Source organism: Symphodus melops, assembly GCF_947650265.1.
Source record: "Symphodus melops genome assembly, chromosome: 13".
NCBI classification, from domain to species: domain Eukaryota; kingdom Metazoa; phylum Chordata; class Actinopteri; order Labriformes; family Labridae; genus Symphodus; species Symphodus melops.
In genome coordinates this window covers 8,630,448-8,652,594 of record NC_136703.1, presented here as the reverse complement: position 1 = coordinate 8,652,594, position 22,147 = coordinate 8,630,448, and the positions used below count along the sequence as shown (strand labels likewise).

Below are 22,147 nucleotides of genomic sequence, written 5' to 3'. Positions count from 1 at the left end.
CAGGCATGTGTTGTCATTATGCAAAATAATATTTAAAATAGTAGCCTAATATTAATATTTGTTTTTATTGGTTTTTGGCCTTTGCTCCTTGTCTTATCCAAAACGCACTAAGTCTTTAAGTAGATTTCACAGACCTGTCTGTGCTGAGGGTGACTCAGTGTGTGTGTGTGTGACTGTGACAATATGTTTGCTCAGTTTACATCGTTGTATTGGTGCAGAGCGCCCCCATGTGTTCAAAGTTTACATCATCTGCATACAGCTCCAAACTGAAGCCTTGCGCTGTGATGCTGAAAGAAGTTGCAGTACTTTCCATGAGAACATTATTTAGGCTACTACAGTATGTGATCAAGTTCAATAAGATGTATGGAGATTGCATTTGTAGTCACAGAGGAAGAGGATAGTTTGTTTCACAGATTTGTGCATGGTGAAAAGAGAATGGTAAAGGCCTCGGCTCAGGATGGCCTCGAATATTTTATCTCCGTGTCTTGATTTTTCTTCTCATAAAGGAATAAATAAACGCTTGATCATTCCGGCTGAGTACGTCAATGGTCATTAAGTGGCATAAACATTTTTGTGCTGTACAAAATCCTTTTTTTTAATTTCCTGGTATTAAATTGTTATTTAAAAAAAGTCATGAGAGCAGACGGGCGGTTGGGTTTTTATTTTCTACTCACCACTTTTTCTTTTATCATCAGCACTGCTTGTTGTCTGAATCTCTTTTTTTTTTTTTAAATGTAATTGGTAAATCTTGATCTTTTAATAGAGTGTAAAGCCTAAATTAATATATAAAAATGATTGTGTTGTATTAATAGGCCTTCATTCAGATTTATCAGCTCAGATATACTGTAAAATATTGTGAAATTATTTTAGACGTGATCTATTTATTATGAATATATTTACATTTCAATCTAAAGCTTTTCCTTTGCATAAATAAACGTGTAACGTTTCATGTTGACCTGAAGTTACAATATTATTTCTCTTTCTTTCTTTCTCTCTCTCTCTCTCTCTCTCTCTCCTCAGATTTATTATAAAGCAGTCCGGGACATTGAAGCAGGGGAGGAGCTTTTAGTGTATATGAAGGACGGTATTTTCCCTGAGGGATCCATGGCACCCAACCTACAAGGTAAGATTAATGCGCGTCATTAGTGCACATTTTAAACAAACTAAATCCTGCATCCTGTGCTGCTTTCACGGCCAACTCTTTCTCCGACGTGGAAAAAAAAGAAACTATCTCCGTCATCCAAGTTTTTTCCTCTTTATGAAATGTGAATTATTTAAATCATAAATTTCCATGATGGAATTAAATCCCGTATTAAAGCTTCTGATTGAAGGTCGTATTGGAGCTGTCATTTCAAATAGGCCTGCCAATAATGAGGGCTGCTCCTACAATGCTGCAATGTAATACTGTATTAGGGCGTCAATTGGCACTTGTCATCTTCGATACTCATTGAGCAGAATTTTTCTGTTAACGGAAATCCAACATCAGAAAGAAATGAAATCCTGTCCTTAAGGATACAGAGTTAATCTATAGTTTGGAAGTAGGCTACATGTATCTTATCCCAACGACTAAAGTTTGCAGTTTCTCCAAAGAGATTAGGGTTTTTATTTATTTATTTATTTATTTTACAAGTTTTAAGTTGATGTAGGCTTAGTAGCCAATCAGATCAACGGACTGTGACGTGCGTTTGGTTACCTGATACCTGCGGTAATCGACTCCCTTCCGTTAAACAACCACAACAATAACTGATCAAATCTTAGTTTTATATATGTTTTTATAAATTTAGCACAATTGTTTTCAGCCCAGACTTTAATTACAATTATTTTGTCTGAGTATGTTTTTTCTTTTTCTTTTTTAAGCAATTGCTATTATGGAAATAATTTAATTAAGGTCTTTAAGCTATCAATCCTTTATTTCCAGGTAGATTTTTATGCAGTACCTGTAAGTTATTATTTCATTGTATTGTATTTATTTTTTTACATTCCTCACATGTTTTTTTTTTCATCAGAGTGGATAACCTGAATTACTGTATTCACGAACTCCAGCCTTGCCTCTGTCAGACTGAATATGTCCAATATTTTATCTCATAATCTACCATGTACAGCTGTTCACTGTCAATCCAAGCTTTTCATTCAAAGTTCACATATAGGCAGAAAAGGGGCCATAGTTCCGCTGTATTTCTTTAAACATCTTGAACTTATTTTGTTGAGCTGCTGTTGTCAGGTAACATTGTTTTGTTGTGTTCCTAGTCTTTCTGGAACCACTGTTGGGGAAAAAAATCAGATTATTCTTACTTGTCATTGATAGTAAGCGGGTGGAGGGGAGAACAAGATGTCTGTGAGATGTTCTGTGGTTCATCAGCTCCCCCCACCCCATTCCACTGCATGCACTGATCTTCAAGCCAAAGAAACAGGTGAAAACAGAAGCTCAAAGCAAGCTTGATTGTTGATTAAAAGAAGAATGGTGTGTTAGGAGTAGGTCAAAGATGACACACACTTGTAGATGATTTGTTCAGTTCCTCTGTCTGTATCCTTGTATGTGCTGTGTGTCTATGTTAAATAATTACAGGCAGACAGATAGAAAGAGACACCCTCGCTGTTAGAATGTGTGTGTACCAGTGGAAGCATTTTTTGTGTTGTTTGTTGTTGTAGAGGGGCATAGAGCATACAGAAAAACAAATCCTCTAGAGTTTTATGGAGATCATTTGTAAATGACAGAGAGAAAAGCGAAAAAGAAGAGGACAAAGAGAGTCTACCTACAGAAGGGTTTGTTATGTGTGCTTGTATTCATGTGTGTGCATGTTTGTGTGTGCGTGGGTTTGAGAGAGAGGGGGAAAGGCAGCAGGGCAGGCTGAGTGGGAGCTTGGCAGTGCAGCACAGCTCCCTGTGTCTGGCTTATCAGAGAAAGAATTTGAAGTAGAGGACTTGAGGAGTCCCCTGAGACCTCACCCATGCTCCCAGATTAGCTGCTAAACTGCACATAATTGTGCTTCCCTTCGTCTCCCAGAGAGCTATTAGTCTCCCCTTTATAACCCCACCACCACCACCACCACCACCGCCCCACCAACATGAACAGATTGACTGAAAAAACACAGGCATGCTGATACACAAATGCGAGTCGCTGTATTTACATGCATCCTCACTGAAAAACATGTATGCAATAAACTCAGAGTTTTTCTAAACTCCAGTGTTGCTGTTGCAATAGACATTTGCAAGGGATTTTGTTATAACACTCACTTCTCTATATGTTTATATATATATATATATATATATATATATATATATATATATATAGCTTAGGAAAAAAAAGTTAAATGCAACATTTTTCTAAAACATTTTGAGCTCTTGAAGGAGTCAGACAAAAGAGTGTTGAGATGATACAGCAAAGAAAACAATCGACAAACCTCCCTATCGCTCTCCATGAAGTTTGTGTGCACGGGTGTCAAAGTGAGCGAGGCAGTTTAGCATTTGAGCCCAGTGTAATGGCCCATTGACCAGAAGGTCATTTATTGTTTCCCCCAAGGTTAGACATATTGATGTTGCTACACTAATGCCCTTTTAATGTGTCCAAGAAGTTCCAGCTGGATAAACGGTCACATGCAGTAGAAAACAGGTGAGCCCTGCACTGTAAGTCATTTTGGATAAACTCATTTAGAGCAGCTTGAAATGATGGATGGATGTGTGTGGCATATTAGGACACCTCTGGAGTTGGCTGCTTGGGTCATGGCAGAGAGGGGATGGCAAGCTGGCGCTGAAATCACCATGGGGTTGGCGCCACTGTGCCCCTGCTTACCTCTGTTCCTCATAGCTCATTCTTTTTGGAAAATGTTCACATAAACACATGCACACTCACACACATACATGCTCGTGCACAAAGACACTCCACTGGGCTTTCCCCTGATCTGTTGAACTTGGCGTGTGACTCAGGAACTTGCTATTGAAAAAGCTGGCCCGAGTTTTATGTATCTGACCTTGGTGGTGAGAAGTATTGTAAAGGTTATCAACATGGAAAGGGAAGACCGACTCCTATTGTTTCCCGTGTGTGCCATTACAACTAGGGTCTCAAGCAAACACTTGTTAAAACAAGCAATTAACAGTGTTACTGAAGGCTATTTCAGTGCTAATTGATTTCCATTTTATGTGAATGTCAATGGCAGGATTGTTGCTTTAACCATTTGAATGGGAGTCTTTTAAGATGTAACTAACAGAGAGATACTGTAGTTAATAGATTTTTGTTCTTTTTCGTTGTACCATTAGTTTTTATAGAGAATGTTTTACTCTCTGGTCCATCATCAAAAGACAGTTAAAATAAGAAACGTAACTTTATACAAAGCAACATCGTTATTGTCTTGACTCCTTTAAATTGAAGTCAGTTCGGTCTGCACACATTAAAAAGGTGGAGGAAATTAAATGTTTTACTCCATGCTCACAAGTGCAAGGTAAACCTTGTGTCAAACCATAGCATTTTAAAGTTTGCTGTATTTTCCGTGTCAAAAGTATTTCGGATAGATTTTAATCAGTAATGATTATTATGCTTATTATTTCAGTTGTGTGTTTTTTGTGTTTGTACAGACGAGCAAATGTACCGCTGTGAAGACTGCGATGAGCTCTTCTCCTCGACCCTCGAGTTGAGGCGGCACCAGAAGTATTCGTGCTCCAGTAGCGGCTCGATCTTTGACACGCTTAGAGACGACTTCAAACAGGAACGTGAGGACAGCGACGAGCCCGTCCACGAGTGTAAAGACTGTGAGAAGATCTTCCCAAATGAGTACAGGTACAGACATGTACTACACTTCAGTAACTGATAAAGACATAATCAATGTAAACAGACCAATTATTCTCCAGTCGAAAAATGTAACTTTTTATGAAATACTGAAGAAACTAAAAAGTCTGAATCCTCCTTTCCAAGTCTGGGCCAACACATGATAGTCCACACAGAGGAGAGGGAGTATAAGTGTGACCAGTGCCCCAAAGCCTTCAACTGGAAGTCCAACCTCATCCGTCACCAGATGTCACATGACAGTGGCAAGCGCTTTGAGTGTGAAAACTGTGATAAGGTACAGCATACCCGGCACGTAAGTTGTGCACAGGACACACAGGCTCTATCTGTTCACAAATTTTGCTGGTCACTCATTATGATATTGGAAATAGATTCAGAGACTGAAAAAAATAAACACATCTAATATAGAGCAAATGTTTTTTTTTACTACTGGATGTTATGATAGATATTTGAATTTCTATAATTTCTTCGAATTTCAGGTGTTCACAGATCCTAGTAACCTTCAGCGTCACATCCGCTCCCAGCACGTGGGGGCCCGCGCTCACACGTGTCCTGAGTGTGGCAAGACCTTTGCCACATCGTCAGGCCTTAAGCAGCATAAGCACATCCACAGCAGTGTCAAACCCTTTATCTGTAAGTGGGAGCTTTGGAAGTTAATTACCAGTTTGTTTCTTAGTCCCTTTCTTTTCACCTCATCTACTTCTGCACCACTCTGCAGCCTCTTTCGTCTCCATGTACACCAACTTTTCTTCATCCTCTACACATCTTCTAAACTTAGCACACCATCTCTTGATTTGATTACATGATGTTTTTTAAAAAGAACTGTCTGTAAAATGTTTGCATATACAGCATTTAAAAAAACATTCAATTTAAGCATATAACGCCCTTTTTACATTCTGTTGTAGTAAAAGGTTCAATAATTTAGGTTAGATACAGTTAATAAGCAACCATATTGAAATCCCAATTCGAAGATTGAGTACCGTAAATTCCGGACTATAAGCCGCTACTTTTTTCTCACACTTCGAGCACTGCGGCTTCTACTCCGGTGCGGCTAATGCATGGATTTTTTATGGGGGACAATGAGCTTCTGCCGCAAAAACATTTGACTTCGTCACGTCGGATCTTAATATCAGTCATTTTGCGCTTCATGCTCGCACCCTCATGATGGAAAACACACGGAGAAATGCATATGATGCAGCTTTCAAGATAAAGGCGATCGACCTGGCTGTCAAAGAAGCTAACAGAGCTGCTGCACGTTAAAATGACACTGACAGCGACAACAGAGACTGAGGAAGTGAGTAATGAAGTCATTCTGAGGCAGTGAATGGATGGACTTTTTCTTGTGAAATATATTACGGTCATCTTTTTCTTCAGCCGTGTTACAGACACCGTCGGCTAGGCTTCGTATTGTAACGGTTCATGTTGTAAAGTCAGTAGTTGATAATGTGTTCATAATTCCGATTATGTGGAGAGTCAGTGAATGCACCAGCGAGAACGTGTTGAGTGGCTGTACGAGAGAACGCTGGGGGAGAGAGTTGGATTGTTACGGCAAGTTATGTGTTGCTCTCTGCTGTAAACGGCGTGGTCACGGCCGACAGTGATCGGGTTAAGTAAAAGTTATTATTTGAACGCTCTCGTCGTCCTTTGACGTCCGTACGGACGCTACAGTATTTGCGGATGTTACCGGTAGCCTACGTCTGTGTAAATAGCTCTTGTTATAGCGTGGACACCTGCGGCTTATAATCAAGTGCGGCTTATATATGTACAAATACATTTATTTACTTATTTTTAGCCGGTGCGGCTTATATCCAGGTGCGCTCAATAGTACGGAATTTACGGTAGTTTGTGTCATGACTTAAACAAACAGCTCATACATTTTCTAAAACTTCACATCATCACTTTCCATTTAGCAGTTATGTGTTGCTGTTGATGTGGTATTCAAAGTTAGAGACAGTGTTAAAATGGGTTTAACCAGGCCCTGATGGGCTGCGTCTTTTTGCTCCCCCAGGCGAGGTGTGCCACAAATCCTACACCCAGTTCTCCAACCTCTGTCGCCACAAGCGTATGCATGCTGACTGCCGCACCCAGATCAAGTGTAAGGACTGTGGGCAGTTGTTCAGCACTACCTCCTCCCTCAACAAGCATCGTCGCTTCTGTGAGGGCAAAAACCATTATGGCTCTCCAGCTGGGATGTTCAACCCTGGCATTCCCATGAGCTCTAGCCCCATCATGGCCAAGGTCAAGTCCCACAATCCCCACCTTACAGGTCTAAACCAGTCAGGTTTAGGCTTCACTGAATACTTTCCCTCCCGACCACACCCTCACGCTGGCTTGCCCTTCTCCCCAGGACCCCATGGCTTCCCCTCCCTCCCACATGGTTTCCCAGGTATCTTCCCCCCTTCACTGTATCCCAGACCACCTTTATTGCCAGCCAGTCCATTGATAAAGAGCCCGCTTGGCAGCAGCAGTCAGGAGGTGAAGCTCCCGAGGAGTCCCCTAGATGCCCCTCCTCTGTCCCTGGTTAGCTCTACAAATAGCAATGGGGGAAACAGTTTGAGTCAGCTGGACGAGAAAGAGAACAAACTAGATTTGTCTTCTAGTGGAGAAGCCAAGCCAAAATCCAAGATGGTCGACATGTCTGATGGCAGTGACCTTGAAGACGTTAATACAACAAGTGGGACGGATTTGGACACTACCACTGGTACTGCTTCAGGTGATGGGTCTGACCTGGAGAGCGATGGCGAGAGTGAACGAGAGAGAAGTGGTAAAAGAAGGAAGTCCTCTGGGGCTGTATCGAGTCAAGAAGGCCACCAGTTAGAAGACACAAACAGTGGATTGATATCAGCTGTATCTAGTTCTGGGAACCTCGCTATCGATCGTCCCTTTCTTTCTTCTGCATCATCCCAGCACTCCTTTTTCCCACCACCCGATGAGCAAGCTCTCCCGCCCTCTGCCACAAATGCCAATGCAGCCACCACAGATTCTATTAAAGCCATTGCTTCTATTGCGGAGAAATATTTTGGTCCAGGTTTGATTGGTCTTCATCAAGAGAAGAAGATGGGTCCATTGCCCTATCATTCCATGTTTCCCTTCCAGTTCCTTCCCAACTTCCACAACTCCCTCTATCCTTTCAGCACTGATCGTGGAGGCCTCAATCCCAGCATGTTCTTCAAGGCAGAGCCCAAGTCACCCCGCGAGCAGCTGCACAAGATGGTCACTGCAGGAGTTCCTACGTCCACAGCAGAATCCCCATTTGATCTCACCACGAAACCTAAGGACACAAAAATCACTCCTCCAACCCCAACAAACCCTTCAAACCCCAACACTAGCACTGGGAGCAGTAGTGGCCCCTTAGCAATATCTAGCAATGAAGAACAGCCATTAGACCTCAGCATTGGCAGCCGGAGCAGAGGTGGTCATAATGGTGTGGCAGCTGATCAACAAAATAGAAAGCACCATATCTTCGGGAAGGGGGTTTGTATCAAGGATGAAACCCCAGTTGGGTTTCCTCAGCCACATCCTCAGTTATTGCACCAACCTTCAATCCCACAACACCAGCAGCCGCAGGCACATCCACACCAGCCACCACCACTGCACTATGCCAAGCCCTCAGCATTCTTCATGGACCCCATATACAGGTATTTCAGCCACGATTAGACCAGAAATCATAATTGAAACATAAAGAAATACTTTTTAGTAGTATGTGTATTGAAGTTTAAGATGAAGATTGACCTTGGTACGTAACCCTCTACCTTGTTGTTGGTCCAGCAGGGTGGAGAAGAGGAAGCTCCTCGACCCTGTAGGAGCACTGAAGGAAAAGTTCCTCAGGCCCTCGCCACCACTCTTCCATCCACAGGTAGGCTTACAGCGTGACCACATGCTTACTTAAATTTGTAAGAAGCCACAAGAGATATGGAGACAATACATTTTGTATATACTCAGATATAAAGCTACTGCACAGGCATACAAAACATGGGAACTGAAGTCCAGGTATTACAAACAGGCCAATTATTCCCAGATGCTATCGACTATTATTTTCAAACCGTGTATTATGTGAAAATACCTCACTCCTGCCTCCCACGCTGCTTCAACCTGAATTGATAGGGCCCTATACACCATCATTCCACAGTGTTGATGTTATTTTCTCAAGGGTTCTGTATGATTTCTTCCTTTGTTTACTGAATGGCGCCTCCGTACCTCGTCACTTCTACCTTTTTCAGAAGACACAGTCTGTTATCGCAGCCCCTTTGATAATCAGTCACATTGTTCGACTGTCCCCAGACCCTCCCATACCTCTACAAATCTTGATTGCAAGGAAAGATAGTATTAATAAAAGAGAGAATAATAACCGTTTGAATTGTATCTGCCTCTCTCGGACATGCTAATCTTAGTTGTGGCATTGTTTCATGTAGTGGGAGCCCACAAGCCAGCTAATAACTCAACCCCCCCCAAGTTTTTTTTCTCTGTGGCTGGCTGGCCGGCTAGATAATAGCATCGTGTCCATCAAGGACATCCTGTGTTTGTCTCCTGGAGAATGGGGGGCTCTTGTCGGGGAAACGGTTTAATCTGACCTGGAAATCTGTGTCCTCTACAACTGTGACTTTTCATTACAGTCATTAAGTGCAGACAGATAAATTTACAATACACATATGTTTGTTAATAGAGCATTTACTAGTCCCTGAAAACAAAAAAAGCTAACAGGATTTCTTTAAATTTAATTTACAAGAAACAATTTGATTCTAACATTTTCTAATTTTAATTTAGTGTGAATATTTTTTGTTGCATTGGAAGATCTCTCCATTCTACAATCTGTTGCTGCTTTTTTTGAAGTCATCATGTTATAATTTATTAATGTTTTAAGCATAGCTTTATTTTTTTTTATTTTTTTTCAAAACTAAAAGCGTCTCATATCAGAGTGCTTCAGCTGTAAAACTCAGAGTGATCCCAACACAATGCCACCTCTAATTCAGTCTCATGACGGAACACCCCCCACCACCACCTTCTCTCAGACTACGAATAAACACACTGAGACGGAGTGTCTGTCCCTGTGTCTCTCCCGTCCCGTATTCATTTAAAAAGGAAGGATATTATAAGCTGTTTTTGGCAAATAGACTTCTCCATAACCGGCCCCCCTTTGTTCAAAAACTTCTAGGCGGGGGGGAGCGACTATCAGTTGGGGTATCTCAAACTATATCATACTGCTCTAATCCAGACTCTTTAATTAAATAACCACTTGTCAGGCCTGCAACAGTAGCTTCAGTAGAAGCAGGTTAGATGGAGATTACAAAGCATTGGTGAAGTTGGTGACAAGGTACTTGTGAGTGTTTTAGATCTCATTTGAGTGACTTGTTATTAGTACATACAACAAGGCTAACCTCTGATATGCTGCTTCCGCTCTCTGTCTCTTTCCCTCGCCTTTTTTAACATTGTGTCTTTGTTTTCAGAGCTTCCTTTACTCTTTTAAAACACACACACACACACAAAGGCACGCATGCACACACACACACATTCACACAAACACAGGTGCATTTATAAAACACTATTCATTCCAGCATCAGGCAGACCAAATGGATTCAAAGGCAGATGTCTTTAATCCTGTCCAAGTGTTTGATCTTACGTCTTCACATTTTCTGTTCTCTCCACGTTCTCCTTTAATCCTCAGATGTCAGCGATGGAGAACATGACAGAGAAGCTGGAGAGCTTTGGCGCTCTGAAACTGGACGCACCGCCCAATTCACTGCAACATTCTGCTCATCCACTATTCAACTTCAGATCCCCTCCACCTTCCCTCTCAGAAGCCATCCTTCGCAAGGGCAAAGAGCGTTACGCCTGCAGGCAAGTAACCTGTGGTGCACCATTGTTTGTATTTAATCAAGATTATTTGGTCAAGATTATTGCACTAATGACAGAGTACTTTTTTTTTTTTTTTTTTGTATGTTGCGCAATCATTTTTCTTTTCCCAAACTTCTTTCTTCCCTGTTCTCTGTCTATTCACTTCTCCAGGTATTGTGGGAAAATATTCCCACGCTCAGCAAACCTCACCAGACATTTGCGGACGCACACAGGGGAACAACCCTACAGGTATTCTATTCTATGGTAGTTTTATATCAGCCACACCAGAAAAGTCGATGTAACTCAAACGTTTGAACTTTCTCAATTTTGAAATTGATTTAATAAGCAATAGGTTCCACATAGACCAATGTTTAAAAAAATTGTAACTGAACCCCAAAATGATTAAATATTGACTGAAGTGCTGGCTTCTCCACTCAACAATGCAACAGCCAGTATGTCCTTCTTCTAAGTTTTGATTCCAGTTTGGAAAGGCCTGTTTTTGTTTTGTCAGGACCAGGCGGTTTTAAGGCACTCCCACACTTGTGGATGCCTTACAGTTTGCCAGGCAAACCAGGCAGGTGAACTGGTTCAAATATAAAAGTTCTGAAAAGCCTCAGCAGTTTTGTAAAAACACGGAAGCCTCCACGTCCGCCACGTTGCCAATATTGACTCTTGGAGGAGGGTCCCTCCAATAATTTAAATTTAACCTGCAGTATATTTTAAATTCTATGTGTCAAAATTACATGTTGCTTCTTCAGTAATTTGCAATGCAACCACTTTGTATTCTAAAAGGTTTTTTTATGACACGGTCACGTTCTTGATCAAAATTAATCTCTTCAGAAAGCTGAAAAAAGTGAAGTAAACCTTAGCAGTGCCTTGCTCACCAAAAGTGCTTGATAGTCATCAAGCCTGTTATAATCTCTGGTTGAAGGGCAATCCCAGCTCATTTGCCACTTTACTGCTCCTAAACCCACATTCACACCTCTCTTTTCTTATATGGCAGGTGTAAATACTGTGACCGATCGTTCAGCATCTCATCCAATCTTCAACGCCATGTTCGTAACATCCATAACAAGGAGAAACCATTCAAGTGTCACCTCTGCAACCGTTGCTTCGGTCAGCAGACCAACCTAGATCGACATCTCAAGAAGCACGAGCACGAGAACATTCCTGGTCAGTTTGCTATGTCTTTGCCTCCATTTTTTTTGTCCTGAAAAAGTAAAACTATGACATCAGAAAAGTAGGCTGTTTTCTTAGTTAAGGAAGGATGGGAAATCAGGAGAGAGAGGAACATGATATGCAGGAAATAAGTTATCTATGAATGCACTAGAGTATTTAATCTGAAGTAACATTCCTCTAAAGACTGTTGTTGAACTGGGCGTGCCCTGTGTGTGTATCCTTGATGATGTCATAATATAAATTGTCAGTTTGATCACTGAATATAAAAGGAATAGGCTAGTATTGTCCCATTTGTGAAACAACAGGAAGAAATGCAAGTGAGGTAAAAAAAAAAAAAGCTTTCATTCAATTATCTTATGTCTTTTGTCACTGTTAGTTTTTCAAACAAAATTCCATGAAAAGTAACCCATTTGTAGAAATACATTCCATCCAGTTTCAAAATAAGGAGGAAAAGTAGGAAAAACAACTGCAAGGATTTAAGATTGTATGAAAACATGAATAGCCCCATGATATTCAGTATTGTTTTTGGTCTTTAAACTGGTCTAATACTGAAAGAATATCTGATGATTGTCAAACTAATCATGCTTTTATTTGTGTGTATGTGTGTGTTGCTGGTGTGCATGTCATAATTGTGTTTATGTGTACGTCTGCACGCTTTCCCCACAGTGAGCCAACAGTCTGGGATGCTTTCCAACCTAGGAACCACCATCTCCTCCCCAAACTCCGAGCCAGACAATCATGCACTTTTAGATGAGAAAGAGGACTCATACTTCTCAGAAATCCGTAACTTCATTTCCAACAGTGAGATGAACCAGGCCTCCAGCTCCACCGATAAAAGGTAACGAGAAAACCCACCACATTTATGTTAACGTATCTGTAGAGAACATGAGACCAGAGATTCATGAGTCTAACTCTTGACTCTCAATGTCAAGGCCTAATGCTTACCAAAGTCACCTTCTCTATTTCACTGTGATGTTCAGAGTCAAAAGAACAGGAGGAAAATATCTCTCCTCTTATCAAGACTTTAACTAAAAACAAAACAAACCCACTACAACAGTTCAGCTCTTTGTTCTTCTTCCTTCTGCTTCTGCACTGATGCAGAAGATGGACTTGGGGGACAGTGCCCTCTAGTGGCTTGGATTTGTAAAGCATTAGTTTCCAGTTTAGGAGATGTACACACAATTACACGTTTTCTAATAACATTAGCTGGATTGAAATCAGCTAAATATTTAAAAGTATTTAGAAAAAGGAAACTTTTAAGCGTTGCTGTAATTAAATAGAACCAATAGAACCAAAATAAGAAGTTTGTAATTTTTTTGTGGTCGTAATATTTTCTGCAAAAAAACTCGAGCACCAGCACTCTGTTTTTGCTTAACTTACATTTTTGTAAGTAACTGGGGCGCATATCATCTCATATGTCCACTTTACATAAGGCAAACTCAACAGTCACTTTTTTCCAGTCTGATTCATGTCCACAATGTCGATGTATTGTGTATGTGTTTTAACTGTCTCAAAAATAAATGTTTCTTTTGTTTCTTTCTTTTTTTTTTTTCCTCCTAATTTTTTAAGCTAAAGTTCTGTACAAGGTGACTCCCGGCTTTGAGTTCTGACATACTTTCAGTGTCAGCAGCTCTATTGTTAAGAAGCTTGAGGCAAAAGTAGCTTATCTGAAAGGAAAGGGAGCATGAAATGTTTTTCTCCCAAGTCAGCGGTTTTGCTTCTTTTTTATGATTCTTTATGCCATTCATGTTTTCTCTCATTCTCAATGTGAATTCCTTTCTGGTAGTGTCACTTTTCTGCCCGTCTCTTCTTCCATCATCCCCCCTCCCTCTTGTCAACACACATTATGGTCAGCAGACCCAGTGGCAATTTAGCCTTTCTGCCATCTGGGATCAATACTGAGTCTCATCCACAACGAACTGGCCTGACATTTTAATATCTGTAATTCAGACTAAGTATTATGTTTTTTGTCCTCCCACTAGACAGCCCTCTGTTTATTCTCCCTCTGAGTGACTGAAGTCAGACGCAGAACACAAACACACATTCATGGATCTGTAATGACTCTTAACAACCCTCACAACCTCGTCTCTCCCACTCCTTTTTTTCTGCATCATGTCCAGTCAAAAGAGAAGTCTCTTGGTAGCTGTTGTTTTCACATAAAATCTTAGTTTGAGTTTCCAGACTGAGGATGTCACAGATGCTGAGGCAGCACTGCTCCTCTGAGGGTGGGAAATCTCAAACAAAATAGTTACAGGGTTTTGATGTACAAGACATTTCCAACACTGCAGTGTTGAAGGACTAAGAGGAAACTGTCTCCTCAAGACCACAATCCAGGACATAATTAAAGCTGGAGTAAGGTCCCGGTCGTGGCTTGATCTCTATGGTTTGGCTGAAACTGCAGTTGGAGCCAGTTCCCTGTGTTGGACTGGGCTGCAGTGGCTGGCAGTTTAGACCCTGAGGGGGACTTAGGTTGATCCATTTATCTAGGAGATCCACTGATGATGGAGCTCTTCCCCCATCCACACGATATATCCGTACCCCCAGCCGGCTAACACAAACACTCAACTGAAGTGTTTAGACTGAGTGACAAAATCCAGGCCCCTCTATGTCAGAGCTACGCTTCTTTCTCCCTACACAGGCATGGACTTTCCCCCCACCAACCAGCTCTGCAATTTGATTATGGTGATATTTAATCTAGATTGAAAGAGGAGAACTTCATTTTTCCCCCATAGTCCCCCTGCCCGACTTTACCCACCCACTGTGTGTGACCCAATCCTGTCCCAGTGCAGCCCTTCCCAGAGGTAATCCTGTCTGGTTTGATAAATGTCCACAGTGTGGCAAAAAATGGAAAGGGTAAATTTGCCGTCCCATAGGAAATGATATCATGAGCCATGACATCGTGGTCTGGGGGGTGATGGGGAGGCGGGGGGTTGTGGTGCTGGCTGGAAAATGTACAGACGACAGGCCATAATGGGGGTATGCTGATAGCCTGTTTGCAGATCAGCCATCGTCTTCCCTTAGTCTCACAAAGTATGTTCCACCATTAAGGGACGAGAAGAGCTACTCTGGGGCCGGCCATCTTCCTGCTCTGTTTCTGGCGAGCTGGCCAATTAATCATGTGTGGGCCGTTTGAAAAGTGCTCCCGGCACACTGTCAGCACCCGTGTTGTTTGTGTGGACACTGGAGTTGGCCTGTGTGTGCTGTCAACAGATTATTTATGTTTCTCCCTCTGCTTGTGATGAGTCACGGCTTCAGGTGGTTGTGAAAAGGTACTAGCCACCCAAATATATTAATCAAGCTTTATTTATATAGCGTCAATTTATAACAAGTGTTATCTCAAGAAACTTTACAAAAATCAGGTAAAGGACTTTACTCTTTGTCTATTAATATTACAAAAGAGCAGCAAAAAGGTCTTACTGATTGCTTTATTACAAGGACCCAGCTTAATCCGTCATAGCATGGCAAGAAAAAACTTCCCTTTAACAGGCAGAAATCTTGGCTCATGACGGAACAGCTAAACTGCACTGGGCTTGGAAGTGAGATAGGGGGAGATGGGATAAGATGCTCCGACAGCAAACTGAAAGAAGTTTTTCTCACTTTTTGACCGGTGTTAGCAAACAAAAAGGAGCCCTTAGAGAAATGAATAAGCATTTACATCTTGGATACTACATTTTTACACCAATCAATTAGATCATTATTTTTTTTATAAAGCACCAAACTATAAACAGTGACTATCTCAGACCACCTAACAAGATGTCTGCACTTGTTCTTTATTGCATCTTGGGTTAGGAGATTCAAGTTTATTCCACCAGAAGCAAGCAAACAGTAACAGTGGCAAGGAAATACGTTCTCTTATATCAGGCAGAAACCTTGAGCAGAACCAGACCCCAGTGTTGCCAACTTGGCGACTTTCTCGCTATATCTGGTGACTTTCCATATCCTCTTGGTGACTTTTTTTTGTCAAAAGCTACTGGCGACAAATCTAGCAACTTGATATTGTGAGAAGTGATGGCCTATTTCCATGGCAAAAAAATAAATAAAAACCTAGAATCAACAGAACAGCAGTTAATTTGTAGTTCTGAACATATTTAGGGTGGTTTTACCCACTTTTTGTCTCTCCCACAACGTTATTTCTCTCCTACATAGTCTATTACGGTCATATGGTTATTGGCATTTATACAAATTGGCTAATGACGTCATTTAGCGACTTCTAATAACTTTTAGGACAGCCATAAGCTACTTGGGAAACAGTCGTTATTATCACTGATTATGACCCTCCTTCCCTACTCTGATCCTTCTGCAGGTCAGACCAGACTGAGGAGGAGCGCCCGCCCAGCCACAGTTTATCTAACTCCAAGCTGGGGCTCCACGGGCTGGAGGAGGAGGAAGAAGAAGTGGAGGGAGACGATGAAGAAGAGGAGGAAGGCAGCCTTACGGAGAAGTCTCATGACGAGGCGCCCGAGTCCCCATCTCCACTCACGACGGGGGTGTATGAGGAGGACGAGGAGGAGGAAGAGACAACTCCATTAGCTATGAGCTACGAACACACACGCAGGTATTGAGTTTGTAAATGGTACAGAGAACAACGTGACATGTGATTTACATTTCCAACAGAAAATATACAACATAAAATCTGTTATCAAAAATAAGACTAAACGAGCCGGCAGTCATACCTCCTTATATTATAACTGATTTAAATACTTGACGAAAGACCGTACTAAGGAAAAGCAGATGTAAATGTCCGTATAAACAAAGTTTCCTTTACAGACAAAATAAAAAGTCTGTTTTTATTGTAGTCAATAAGGTCAGTTCTGCACCTATTCTTCTGTCCCTTTTCTTCAATAAATGTGTTCCCTCTCTACCTGTCCTTCTATTAAAAGTACTTCTCTTTTTCTCTTCACCTCATGCCCTTTTAACTTTTAATATCCCCTCCCCATTTCCTTCACATTGTCTCTCCATCTGCCCCTTGCTGATGTCCATCTCTTCAACTATTTACTTTTCCAACTGTCCACTAACTGACTCATTCATACTGTCCATACTATTTTTGCCATCCATCCATCCATCCATTATTCCATCAATCAATGTTTAGGTGTATAGAGGAGGAGGGCTCTCTTTTGGACCTGGAGGGTCTGCCCAGCTTTCCCAAGAGCTTGGAGGGGTTACGTAAAGCAACAAGTGACGAGCAACCCTTTGATGTGAAAGACATATTTAACACTTCGCTAGAGTCGGAGGCACTGAAAGAGACACTGTACAGGCAGGCTAAAACCCAGGTATGTGGCTGGCCTCTAACTGTCCAAAATATGAAACTTCACCATTATACAGTTAAATTGAAAGAGGGGTGAACAGGGAAGACTGTTTGTTCCAATAAGACAAAGGAAGACAAGGACAATATACCAACAAAAAAGAATACTTCACATGTTTGAAAAGGTGCATGACAAAAGAGACGGTCTTTCAGTATCCCATGTGCAGTTTGCATTGTCTGAAACTGCATCTAAGTTATGCCTGTGGTCCAGCCTCCTCTTTTCTTTTCCTCTATTTTAATCAACTAACAGCAGACTTGTAATCTTCTCTTCTCCTCCTTCTACTTTTCTTTCCTAAATCAGTTGTGAAACAATATTACACGGTATTAAAACATTAAAGGATTGCATATTATCATCCATGAGAGCATGAGTCAGAAGCAGACTGAAATTAAGTTTTTTTTGCAGTTTAAAACAAACAACAAATTAATCACCTTCAAACCAAACGGCCCTCGATTTCTTGGCCGGTCATTGACAAAAAAATGTGTGCTTGAAAAAAGTTTCCTTTTGTTAAAAATCCCATCTCTTCTCCCACAGGCTTATGCAATGATGCTGTCACTGTCGGAGAACAACCCTTTGCACGCGCCCTCCCAGAACTCTCTGGACGCTTGGCTGAGCATGGGGGGTGGATCGTCAGAGACGAGCAGCTTTCACCCACTCAACCACATCTAGACGAGAGACAGAGAGAGGAAGTGGGAGAAAGAGTAACAGGAACATTAGTTTTGCGAATGGATAGAAGCAAGAGTCTGCGTGGACTACACTAGTGAGAAAATGTGGACACAAGAGAAGAATTTGGGGTTGATTACATTCAAGTTGGAAAGAATACGTTTGTTGTGTGTTTGTGTGTGTGTGTGTGTGTGTGTGTGTGTGAGAGAGAGAGAGAGAGAGGTTGGAGGGATAAAATTGTTCCCAGGTGAGGCCTCTCATAAGACTCTGTCAAAGAGAAAGCACTGCGAAGCTCCTGTTGATGTGAAGGACATGATGAATGCTTATCAACAGCATTGAAACTCTGCGTTACTCTGATCCTCCCCAAGTCAAGCAGGCTCACTGCAGCCCCAGAGATCTGATGGAAGGCTCTCATAAAGACACTTAATGACTCGTATGTCTCTAAAGTCTTTGTACAACGCCTACTTTAAGCACTGCAGCAAAAGCACTGCATGTCCACAGGGTGGTGCTGTTTCACTAGGAACGTAGTGGGTGTGCACACTAATGTCTCCAGGTTTTCCCATCAATCATGGGCAACTCACTTACTGATCTTGTTTCAGCTATAACTGCAGAATCAACAATAGCACCACACTAACTGTTACCTGAGGAAGTGACAGTTCCAGTAAACTGTTGATTTTTATAATGATTACATGGAGAATGATGTCCAAATGTGCACAACAACTGGTGATTTACTAGACATTGCAATTGGTTACCCGATTTGATCATACTGATATGAATTTAAATCATACTCAAAAATGAGAAAAGTCTTTCTCTGCTTATTTTATCGTCATTGTTTAATTGTATTTACTTTTTCCTCTTAGATACCACAGTATTGTTTCTTCGTAGGCACCACCGTGCTAAATTGTTAATATAATTATTTTAGAGAAGGACCAAAATTGTATGATATTGTCATATGATGTACAAAATAACCTAGATGTTCATAGCAAGAGTGGTATGTGCCAAATAACCCATAGAAAATGTTTTGTTCTCTGACAATCATTTCATTTCCAAGGGGCTTGCCTTTGCTGTCATTTTTTTTTTCTTTTTACACTCTTAAATTTGATTTCAGACATGTGTGTATGTATTTATTTTTGGTGTTTCTGTAATGACTGGAGTGAAAATGAAGGAAATTCATTTTGTCCCTCCGTTCTTGTTGCTGAAGGAATGAACACCTATCAGAGTGTGAGGGAGATTCTGAATCTCTGGTTTTGATGCGTAAGTGTGCCAAAATGGTAAGAACCCATGAAATTAATTGTTTTTATTTATAGTGGAAAATAGCTGTAGTTAGTGTTAGTTCCAATTTGGCATTGTAACGTTCTGCAGTGTTTAGTTGTTTTTTTTGTTTGTTTTTTTTCACTTCAACCAGTTTACCCAGAATGCTGAATGTGTCTTGCTCAAATTGGTTCAAGTGTTATTGAGGAGGGAGGGGGGTCTTGGACAACTTTAGCTATGAATGTCAACAAAGGGCATTACATTTTAATACTGTTGAAATCTATAACATGAAGCACCCCTTTTCCCCTCTGTTTTCCAAGTTACACAGATAGCGTAAGAAACAAATATTCTTTTTTCAATTAGTTTCCATGTATAGTCCTAACAATAAAGAAACAAAAAACACAGTAACCTCCTAATGAACATCCAGTAATCATTTAAGTGACAAAACCTCTAGAAGTGCAAGACGGAAAAATCTTAAGATAAACAAAGATTTAAGAAAACTATAGCCAATGTTACAATGAACATCAAAACTCTGCTGGTCGGTCCTTTAAACACATTAAAAAATGTCTTCATGATTCTGGACAGGAAACACAGACCTTTGATCATAAGTTGTAACTTCATATTTCCTGCTTGATCATATTAGAACCTCATTCCATGTGGACTTCAAGGTAGCTGTGCCATGGAGGGCATGAGTCATTTACTGTAGATAGCTGTAGATAGCTGCAGGAGGCAGAGGAGAGGGGAGCATTGTTGATCATTGTTGCCTTGATCCTCCCTGCGTACTGGGAATTTTCAGAACTATAAGCCTGATGCTGTATTCTCAAACCAGTACTTATAAACCATATGGGTCCGAGCCATAAAATGATCCGGCTTAGGTCTCTAGAAACTTAAAACACAAACATTTTCAGATTAGCTTCACTTGGAGTAGATGAGCACATCGCGCTCACCATGGAGATATAAGAAAATCTGAAACACAAGCACTGTAATTTTTCTTCACCACAGCAGGTGGTAGTATGATGCTACGACTGATGCATCATCTCATTTTTCTAAAGAAAGAAGTCTTTTTTATAATTCTACTGAATGATCTTTCATTCATGGTAAACACGTTTTCCCACTTGTGGTTATTAAATGTAAAGACTCCGATTGTTAAGTTTTTAGGTTGACTATATGTAGTAATTCATGTCATGGACTACTGTAATAAGTACGCGCTGTGTAAAGCGAAGGAATTAAAGGCATTGAAGTTTTCTGGTTCGCCAACCTCAGAAAGTATTCTGGAAGATGGTTGCTGAAATATGTTTCAGCATTATAGAACATGGTTGCTGTTTCCCCCCCACTGTTACAGGAGAAAGTAAAAATATACATATTGTTTCTTTTTAACTGTATAGTATTCTAAAGAATGAAAAACAATGATGCATTTGTCTGAAGAAAAAAAAAAAGCATTGAAAAATATGGGTTTAAATGAATGGTGCTTGTTTTGTTTGGATCTGAGTTGTATATCTCCTCTGTTATGTTTATTGAAAACAAAAAAAAAAGATATTGTGCATGACGTGTTTAGCAGTCATAATGATGTCCATTTGTGAAATGCGTATCAAATCGAAAAAAAAAAAGAAAAAAGGAAGAAAAAAATAAATCCGTAGATGCACTTATTGTACATGTGATTAGGTTAGTAGGTTTGACTTCAAGTTCTTGACTGCCTTACAGGTGGCTCTGAAAGACATAGATAAGACTTGTGGTACAAGACTTAATGAAAAAAACAATTAAGGATTGTAGAATAATATTGAACAATTCTGAAAATTGCAGTTCTTTTGATGCTTGTGATTATTGAAGATGTACTTTAGAGAAAATTCATTGAAAAGATATGACTGATGTTAATTCTGTAGAATAGCAATGTATACCAAATGTAATCTTTCCAATGCTATGAAGAATTTATACATGAAATTGATATGCAATAAAACCTGTGTGCTTTTTAAATGAGGTGGTCACTTTTTGTATGAGCTTTCAGATTGGTCTGGATTTGTTTTTGGAACTAGGCATGGGTTTTTGAATTTGCATTTTGCAGCCTGTTTCCTTTTTTTTTTATCAGTAATGAAAATGTGTTTTTTGGGGGGGTTTTTTTGCTCGGGGGGGATTTCCATGCAAATAAAGTACAATAATATTCAGTCAGTTTTAAAAAAAGAGAATGGAGAAAAAGAAGGAAAGGTAAAGTATATTACAGTTATTTCTAACCTGGAAAAAGGAAAACAGGCTGATATACAGTCAGGCATCAGCCAATATCTACACAATTCATACTAGTGTAGATCAAGTTTATATACGTTGTAAATTCTATTATAACAAAGCCATAATCAAAGAAAAATCCTCATGAGGCTTCTACGGGAGAGGGAGACTGTTAGGAAAGTGAAGAATTCAAAATTATTGTTTATGTTTATTCACAACTCTTTAGGGAGAAGTAATATTATTATACATTTGAAAAAAATCAGGTTCCAGATTTTTGTAAGAGGGGGAATAACGTTTGGCATCTATGTAAAACTATGACAGGCCAACTTAACTCACATAAACTACGATTTAAATATGTCACAAAAAGCTTTGTTTTTTTCAGGGCTTTAAGATTTGTGAATAATTTAATGTCTCTAGGTAGGATTCTAAGTAGAATATAAGGACAAAAAGTCTAAGAGTGTATTGCTAAGAGTATGACATTTTACTTATTTGGGCCCAAAATTAATGACACACTTCTCTCGTGGGGAAGTATTTTTCAAATCAATGAGACATAAAATGTTATTTTTAATAATTTAGTTTCTCGACTGCATCGATCAGTTTGACTCTCCTGTTGATTTCTGGAGCAAGAAGTGGCCATAATTGAAGGAAAGGGTGCTGCTGGAGAAGACTTCTTATAAAAGTTATTAAACCAAGCTGTCAAGAGCTGTGGCTTAATTATCAGCTCCCTACGAATGAAAATCAACACATAAACTGAGTGTCTGTTTAGGAAATTGTGAATATCCACACAGTCTGATATTATACATTATATTATTATTCAGCCTTTCTTACATGTTCTGCATCATCACTGATACAGTTCTTGCAAGTCATACCTTTGCCATTTAGCTAAGACTGTACCCAAAAAAATCCAACCCGACCTGAGCCAGTGCAGGTT

The 22,147-nt window shown here is 40.3% G+C and overlaps 1 protein-coding gene across 11 annotated transcripts in view; it reads left to right on the top strand.

Annotated features, from left to right (window-relative positions):
• prdm16 (PR domain containing 16) overlaps positions 1-20,973 on the top strand; it is a 167,868-nt gene extending 146,895 nt beyond the window's left edge. For 3 of the 11 annotated variants that reach the window (XM_079358752.1, XM_079358751.1, XM_079358754.1), the window contains 13 exons: positions 1,021-1,123; positions 4,570-4,771; positions 4,907-5,054; positions 5,257-5,410; positions 6,786-8,415; positions 8,546-8,633; positions 10,440-10,612; positions 10,781-10,858; positions 11,613-11,782; positions 12,455-12,626; positions 16,092-16,343; positions 16,878-17,058; positions 17,623-20,973. In XM_079358752.1, coding sequence (XP_079214878.1) covers positions 1,021-1,123; positions 4,570-4,771; positions 4,907-5,054; positions 5,257-5,410; positions 6,786-8,415; positions 8,546-8,633; positions 10,440-10,612; positions 10,781-10,858; positions 11,613-11,782; positions 12,455-12,626; positions 16,092-16,343; positions 16,878-17,058; positions 17,623-17,757 — 3,486 coding nt within the window. In that variant the 3' untranslated portion in view covers positions 17,758-20,973. Of the gene's footprint in view, positions 1-1,020; positions 1,124-4,569; positions 4,772-4,906; positions 5,073-5,256; positions 5,411-6,752; positions 8,416-8,545; positions 8,634-10,439; positions 10,613-10,780; positions 10,859-11,612; positions 11,783-12,454; positions 12,627-16,091; positions 16,344-16,877; positions 17,059-17,622 lie in introns of all 11 variants that reach the window. The other 8 variants (XM_079358750.1, XM_079358749.1, XM_079358747.1 and 5 more) reach the window with 5 other exon arrangements.
• The last annotated feature ends 1,174 nt before the right edge of the window (positions 20,974-22,147 follow it).